We start from the raw sequence: 8547 nt of genomic DNA, 5'->3' as shown, positions 1-8547 counted from the left end.
CACCGGGGCTATGGCCGCAGAAGAGGGCTTGCAGACGGTGGACCACTATAAGACTGAGATTGAGCGGCTGACCAAGGAGCTCACGGAGACGACCCACGAGAAGATCCAGGCTGCCGAGTACGGGCTGGTGGTGCTGGAGGAGAAGCTGACCCTCAAACAGCAATATGACGAGCTGGAGGCAGAGTACGACAGCCTCAAACAGGAGCTGGAGCAGCTCAAAGAGGTGAGTTGCCTGTCACCTCTCCCCTGCCGGCCTTCCCCCCCCCCCCCGTGGCCCATTCATCATGATCCAGAAGTCGGAAAGGATGTGATTGAAAAGACTCTTCTTCATCTTAGGGCCCTTTGTTGATGAGAGAAGATTGAAAGAGTCCATTGTTTCCCCCCCAAGAGAAAAGTCGCCCAAGAAATGAGTGTGTAAGCTGGAATTTGGGAGGCAATGGCTGTTGAGCCTGTGGGGGAGGGAGATTCATAAGAATCTTCAAGTATCAGCACTCTAAGGCGACATTCAGTTGGGTTGGAATGTGCAAATCAAACTTCTGCAAACTGCTGGTATTTCCAATTCGGGTTTTAGTGGCAATCCCACAGTCTACAAGGGTGATGAGGCTTGCGCCCGAGGACCCACAGTTTCTGGATGTAGAATTCATGTGTACCTCAGCTTTCTGCTGCACGTAACCAGTCCTTGGCAGGGGGAAACTCCTCACCAATCCCATTTGACAAAGGCTGGGCAGTCTTCATTCTCCTTGGCTTTAGTCATTCTTGTCATTGGGTTGCAGGAGAAAAAACAACTTTGCTGGGTGATCCCACTGCCTTGATTTCACCTCTGAGAGGTGCTGGGCCGTCCCCAAGTCTCATGAGGTCACCCTGACTAGGAAAAATTGGACTCACCTACAGATAGTCTGAAAGAATGGTATATATCAAATATGTGGGCAGTCTAGCGTTTCAAATGAGGCTCTTTTGGTAGAAGCGACTGTATTTATAAAATCAGAATATCACAAATGGGGAATGATATAACATATGTCCTTTGTAGCCTTTTGGTATTCTGCTTCTTTTAAAGCCAGTCTAAGGCGCTGGAAGAAAACAATACATGTACTTTGATTTCCTGTCAACCACTCTTAAGAGCATTCATATTGTTAAAGGAACTCAGTCTATTTTACCTGATTCTTGAGGCACTATGGGTAGCAAGTAACCAGTTCTAAATTTAAATGGCATTTTAAATGTTAGTTTTCATTTGGCATATAATATTATTAAAAATGTTTTTGTTATAATGCAAGTTTGGTTTTCTTGGAGGAGTCTTGTTTTGTGTTGTTATAGTTAAAAGACGTGATTTATGACATGTCTAGTCAACTTGCCTTCTAATTTACTATATAATGTAGTCAGAATTTATACTTTCAAATATGTCTGATTTTTATTTGGATGCTTAAATATCAAAAAATAAATGTAGTACATACAGTTAAAAACCCCAACTCGAAATCTGAATTTTTGGTATCAGGGTGTAAAGTTTCTAATTCATGTTTTACTTACCATGTCCATGTCTGGTTACAGCTGGAATTGTTTACATTTTCCAACTCAGATTAGGCTGACATGTTTAAATGCAGTGGTGCTAAACCTTGTGAAGTGAGGAAGCAGGGTGATGATTGTAATTCTCAGAGATGTTTTTGATGTTGTCTACACCTATCCAGACTGCTTTTCCAAGACGGGAGTACAAACCAGACAGTGGGGAGCCATCACCTTCTTGCTAAAGGAGATGGACTCAATTGAATGAAAGGTAACTGTTAACTGACCTTTCTGCTTGATTTAAACAGCCCTTCTAGGGATATATCTGTGTCATTGCACTTACACTGCATAGTAAACCTTAATGCGATCATCTTTTGCGAGGCATCTGTATTAACTTACTTTGCATCCTGAAGGCTTCAACACAAAGCCTAGCACATAGTGGGCAGGAAATAATATTTTATGGAAGAAGATGCACCTTTATCAAGCATTCACTAGTCAATATTGGTCAGTAGCAGAGATTGAGAAAATTAGGAAGCGTAGGAAGTGACAAGTAAAACTACCTATGTTAGTTTCACTAGCAGTAAGGAGAAAAATGAGAAAAAATGTTTTGTAGGAAGAATGTTACAGTGGTTTCTTAATATAGAATAATACAAATAAAAATTATGTTTTTAAAATAAAAATTTAAAGGATATTCTGCTCTATTTAGGAGGAGATTAATAAAAATGTATCAGGATTATTTCATCAAATAATTGCTTACATATTAATATTTATTTTGAGTTGCATTTAGCATAAATAAAATTCAATTTAAGGTACTTGATAAACTGGCTTATATGGTTGTATATAAATATATTTTAGGGTAATATAATAATCATTTACTTGATACTGAGACCTGTTATTTTTAATCCTGTTAACATGGTATGTATTTTAGTTGGGCTAAATCAGTCTCAAGTAATGTTTCCTGTTTGAGAAGTAAATCCTAAATAACTGCAAAAGTGAGGTGTTCCAGTTTTGATATCGTATAGAAGTCCTTTGTGAAAAACATGTTTTGTGAGTGCTTTGAGTTTTCAAAAGAAAATTTTATTCATTATCAGGTGTATATAGTAAACAATTTTGTTGCATTCTATCTACAAAGCCAAACATAAAAAGAAATCTTTGATTTATTTCTAGGCTTCTTTAACAGATGTGATCATTTAAAAATAATTGGACCCGATTATGGGAATGTCAAACAGACAGCCACTGTACTAAGTCTAAGCTGGCATTTGTAATTCACTGTGTAGCAACATAGCTCAATCTTTGCAGGTCAGTTTGTTTTCCAGAGTCAGCACCCAACTGGGTTGCTACCTTCCTTCCCAGGCGTGGCAGTGCCATGACAGTGATGCACGTGGGCACTGTTGCCTGAAGATGTACAAAATCAAGATGAATTCATCCTTTTTTTTTTTCCTAGCTGTTTCGTCTCTCAACCAGATTGCTTTTTGACCTGGCCTGATATCCTTTAGTGTTCTGCCCTGTGCCTGGTCACATGGCCTGCTGTAATTCTGTTCATGAAAGAACACACTTGAAAGAAAAGGCCCAAGGATCTGAAGAAAGGATGACTTCTGCTGTCATCAGACTGCTTTCCTTTTCAGTAGGCCTTGAGCGACTGGACTGAGCATCGTGTCCACTTGATTATGGTTTTATGACTTCACAAATAAACTGGCTTTTCAGTGACCCGAGGGGAACCCAGTACTTGTCATGTTCAGGGCCTGGCTGATTGTATGTTTGGGATGTAGGTAAGTCATCGCTGTGTGTCTGTCATTCAGGCCAAAATAGTGTTTGAAGAAGAGTCATGGCTCTAAAACAACTTGAAAGCTAAAAATATACAGATACAAAAATATCTTAGATCTTAAATGTAAGTTTTTTTAAAACTTAAAAAAGGTTGAGATTTAAAATGTAGTAAAGTTTAGAGGTCTATTTTATTTGAAAGGGATGATTCAGCATTACTGGTAGCGTTATAAAGAGAGAACAGATCTGTGTGACTTTAGAAAAGTTTTGCAGTTTGGTTGTAGTAGACGGTGAACTAAGTTTGTCACTCGTCTTTTGCTCGCTTTCTCAACTTTGACGCCAGGGATAGTCACAGTGGCTGAAGAAGCACTTTCTGGGCCTTGAGCAACATTTTCTTTAAGAGCCAACTTTATGCTTTTTCAAGATTATAATTAAATCATTCGAAGAATAAATATTATAAGTTTTAGAGATTGTCACATTGGGGCTGGGCTCAGGGGCTCAACCTATAATCCCAGCACTTTGGGAGGCCAAGGCAAGTGGATTGCCTAATCAAAAAATTAACTGAACATGGTAGCTTGTGTCTGTAGTTCTGGATACTTGGAAGGCTGAGGTGGAAGGATCTGCAGGAGCCCAGCAGGTCGACTCTGGGTTGGCCGTGAGGGTGCCACTGCACCCCAACCTGGGTGACAGAGCAAGACTCCAACTCAAAAAAAAAAAAAAAAAAAGATTGTCACATTGGGGACCTGATGAAAGCCATTTAAATGACCTCCATTTGTCTTTAAACCATCTTTTTTCACATATGCTTAGAAAGATTGTTAGCTTCTTTTATGTCGGTAAATTCTAAAACGTGAAATTATTTGAGAAAAAAACCCGGATTTCATTTTTAATCTATGAATACATATGGAAGAAAGTTAGTTGCTGCACCTAATTAACTTCTCTCTTACTGTTTTAATTTTTAATTTTTATTTTTTGAGTTGGAGTCTCACTCTGTTGCCCAGGCTGGAGTGCAGTGGCATGCTCACGGCCACCACAGCCTCGACCTGCTGGGCTCAGGTGATCCTTCCATCTCAGCCTTCCAAGTAGCTGGAACTATAGGAATACACCCATACCTGGCTAATAGTTTGATTTATTTTAGAGACAAAGTCTCACCAAGTTGCCCAGGCTGGTCTTGAACGTGTGGGCTCAGGCAATCTTCTTGCCGCTGCCTCCCAGAGTGCTGGGATTACAGGTATGAGCCACTGCGCCTGGCTTATTGTTTTTAAAGAAGATTTACATTATTACCAAATTTATTATCATATGAGTTTAAAAAATCTTAGCTATATCAACATATGCTTTTGGAAACTGTTTATAAGCAGCCTCAACAAATAAACAGTCACTTTTTTTTTTTTTGAATCTGAGTCTTAGTCTGTTGCCCAGGTTGGAGTACAGTGGCATGCTCTTGGCCACCGCAGCCTCGACCTGCTGAACTCAGACGATCCTTCGGCCTCAGCCTTCTAAGTAACCAGAACTATAGTTGCGCACTACCATGCCCGACTAATTTTTTGATTTATTGTAGAGATGAGGGCTTGCCAAGGTTGCCTGGGCTGGTCTCGAACCCACAGGCTCAGGCAGTCCACTCACCTCGGCCTCCCAAAATGCTGGGATTACAGGCTGAGCCACTGAGTCCGACCAACAATCACTTTCAGTCATATCTCTCTCTCTCTCTTCTTTTGAACCAATTGCTCTCACTTATACTGTTCTTTCTTTTTATTTGAACTCAAGTGCTCATCTCTGCAGAGTTGTTTCTCGGGTGCCACCGTTTAGCAAGATTTTATAATCTTCGTCATGTTCACCATATTTACATGATCGTGTCTAGCAGCAATGACTTGAAGATTTTCTTTAGAATTTCTTGCTTGCAAGTATTCAGCCCTCTCATTCTCTTAAATACAGTTGTTCTGGTGGATCTTGCTTTTCAAATTTGAAAATATGGTAATGGCTTGTGTGCTGAGCTCTATGGTAAAGGATTTTACCACAAATACGGTTCAACCTTTACTTGGTTCTACCTGTAATTACGGCTTTGAAGGAGAATGCTCTGAAGTGAGCATAGCTTACTGTTAAATAATTCATTCTGCTGAAGGGGAAGGCTTGTGAAATCAAGTGGCCAGAGATGCAGTGGGAAAGGGCAGTGGCCACATTTTCTCTTGGGGCTGAGGAACCACTGAAAAGAAATGAAACAGTGACTGTGTGGTGCCTTACCTCTTATCTCATTTAATTTTCAAAATAATTCAGAAGCTTATCGCCCACTTTTACAGATAAGAAGATAATAAAAATAATACAGCATTGAACTGTATGTGAAGAAATCTCCATTTAGGACAAGGTGTTTTGTAGGATTGATCCTCGCAACAATCTTTACAAAAAGTAGATACTGCTTGAATTATACAGAGGGGAAAACTGGATCTTAGAGGGGCTAAGGGCTCTTCTGAAGGCCATAAAACCAAGTGGTGAAACCTGGCTTAGGAAGAAGCCTTCTGTCTTCTTTCGGCACCATGCTACCTTAGAGTGTAAAAAATCTCGGCCAAGGCCACAAGTGTAATTTAGAAGGTCGTGGTAATGGGCACAGCAGGTGGATTGGAGCCGTGCAGAGGGACCAGCAGTGGCAATAGAGATGGTGAGGAGGGGACATATGTAAGAGCTATTTGGGAGGTAGGGTGGAACATGCTTTTAGAGTATGTATGGAAAAGTGAGGAAGAGAGTTGAAAATCTTCTCAGGATGGATCGAAGTGGGGTGCCACTTACAAAGGACAATACTATAGGGAGAGCAGTGCTCTAGTTATATGAATTCTTTTAATTCATGCTTTCTTTGCTGGGGGGGCATAAATTACATGTTAAAATCTGTCCAATTTAATAAATTAATTTGTGCAATTGGTTATTTTATTCAAACCTAATTTTTAGAATGTGCAATCTAGACGATTTAACAGTGTTTTCATCAGTTAGTTTGATTGCTTTCTGAATCAGGAGAAATGCAAACTAATAAACAATGGGTGAAGAAGCTGGCTGGGCATAGTGGGCCTGAGAGGTCAACCTAAGTGGAAAGCTGGCCTTTTCTGACTGCTTATGTTTATGGGGTCTGGAGCAGCAACACTCACTGCTCCATGGCTGATCCTTCAAGTTGTGTCCGCATTTTTAATTTAAATGGTGATTTTTTTCCTATTTTGATCACAAGAGTTTGATTGCTCTTTAAGAGTTACAACTGCATAATCAGGACAGTTTTATAACAACATTCCAAGTTAGATACAAGCATATATAAATTAATACAGAAAAAAAGACAAAAAAGAGAAAAAAATCATTTTTCCTTCCTCTCTTACCTGTTCTGTGTCTGTTGTTAACACTTGTTGAGTATTCTTTTGCACTTGTCTTAAATACATTTAAATATATGAATTCATAGGCAGGTTTTTTTTTTTCTGTTCTTCTTTGTTTTCATAAAAACAGTCTTGCCATTCATATTACTTTGCAACCTGGTCTTTTAAATTTAATAGTATGCCTTTTTCTAAAACACAGGGCTACGTTTTTAAGACACTGATTTTTCTTTTTTCGAGTCACCCAGGCTAAAGTGCAGTGGCACCATCACGGCTCACCACAGCCTCTACCTCCTGGGCTCGGGTGATCCTTCCAGCTCAGCCTCCTAGGTAGCTGGGACTACAGGTGTGTGCCACCATGCCCGGCTAATTTTTTAATTTTTTTTTTAGAGACAAAGTCTCACTATGTTGCCTAGGCTGGCCTTGAACTTCTGGACTTAAATGATCCTCCCCGCCTTGGCCTCCCAAAGTGCTGGGATTACAGGTGTGAGCCACGGCACCTGGCTGACACTGATATTTTAAATGTGAAGAAAATGGCACTGATCAGGGAAGAAAACCAGAGAAGCTTAGAGAGCTTCTGGGGGTGCTGGAAGGTGGCCCAGGGGGTGCTGGAAGGTGGCCCAGGGGGTGCTGGAAGGTGGCCCAGGTGCTACCTCGAGAATAGCTGGGGTGGTAAGTGAGGTAGGTGTATGTAAAAGAAACAGATAGAATTTGTTTGGCTGCCTCACAGCAGCCTCATGTGATGATCCTGGGGGCAAGAGGGACAGTTTTATGGGTGAATGAGCAGTGAGTTTGATTCCTTGTCTTGTTGGCTGGTTTCCATGGCCGGCAAGAGCCGGTCCTGCAGCGTGATCACATCCTGTCCATTCTGGGCCTTGGTGGGAAGCCAGGATGATTCAGGCAATCGGGCTTTCTTACGTCATCTCTTTGCCCTCTGACAGTTGCATTTTGAAATAGTTAGGATCTTACACAGCATCTCGGATTCAGCATGTCACGCAGGAGGGTGCAGAAACAGGTACAAAACAGAAAAGGGTTCAGCAAAAGTGTTCTTGATTATTACAGTGGAAGGAAATATAAAAGGGCGGTTGACGCCTTTTCCTCCTGGGATTTAATTACTTAAATTAAGATTAAGTGATTGGAATAGATAATGTCATTTTTTAAAATCAGCTCCGAAATCTGAGACGACTGTGATGTAGAGCTGCCTATTCTGCTTATTTATCTGCCTGTCCTTTACCTTTCAAATTTTTTTTCTTTTTTGAGTCGGAGTCTCACTCTGTCGCCCAGACCGGAGTGCAGTGGCCGCTCCTGGCCACCGCAGCCTCGACCTGCTGGGCTCCGGCGATCCTTCCTCCTCAGCCTTCCGAGTACCCGGAATTACAGGCATGCGCTACCACACCCGGCTGATTTTTTGATTTATTGTAGAGATGAGGTCTCGCTGCCCAGGCGGGTCTCGAACCCGCGGGCTCAGGCAACCCACTTACCTCAGCCTCCCAAAGGCGCGGGATTACAGGCTGAGCCACCGAGCCCGGTTTACCTTTCAAATTTATTCCATTTTTTCCCAAAGTATATAATAATCTCACTTAATTGTAATAATTTTCACTTAGCCTTCAGGGGTCTGCCTCAGCTGTTTTCTGTAGTTTTCATCATATCCATTTCCACTCCGGTCACTCAGTTCTAGCCAGGATAATCCACTTGGTTTAACATCTGTGCTCAGACCCTCCACATTAAAAACAAACAAACAAAAAACAACCTTCTAACAGTTCTTTTCTCCTTTGAACACCTGACCCAAAGTCATTTCTCTTCTTAGATTCACTTTACTTTTCTAATCTCACCTATTACGTTTACAGAACTGATTCATTGAGCTTGTTTTCTTTTTTTTTTTTTTTGAGTTGGAGTCTCACTCTGTCGCCCAGACTGGAGTGCAGTGGCCGCTCCCGGCCACCGCAGCCTCGACATG

General features: G+C 41.3%; 1 protein-coding gene across 4 annotated transcripts in view; it reads left to right on the top strand.

The window, feature by feature from the left end:
* The first annotated feature begins 6 nt into the window (after positions 1 to 6).
* The window catches only part of BICD1 (BICD cargo adaptor 1), a 286396-nt gene continuing 277855 nt past the window's right edge, over positions 7 to 8547 (top strand). For all 4 annotated transcript variants that reach the window (XM_021706842.1, XM_008073743.1, XM_008073744.2 and 1 more), the window contains exon 1: positions 7 to 223. In XM_021706842.1, the coding sequence (XP_021562517.1) occupies positions 11 to 223 (213 nt within the window). In that variant the 5' untranslated portion in view covers positions 7 to 10. The remainder of the gene's footprint in view (positions 224 to 8547) is intronic.

Source organism: Carlito syrichta, unplaced genomic scaffold (assembly GCF_000164805.1).
Source record: "Carlito syrichta isolate Samal-C Ts95f unplaced genomic scaffold, Tarsius_syrichta-2.0.1 Scaffold316039, whole genome shotgun sequence".
Taxonomy (NCBI): Eukaryota; Metazoa; Chordata; class Mammalia; order Primates; family Tarsiidae; genus Carlito; species Carlito syrichta.
Note: the sequence above shows the minus strand (reverse complement) of the source record. Positions and strands in the feature narration are given on the sequence as shown.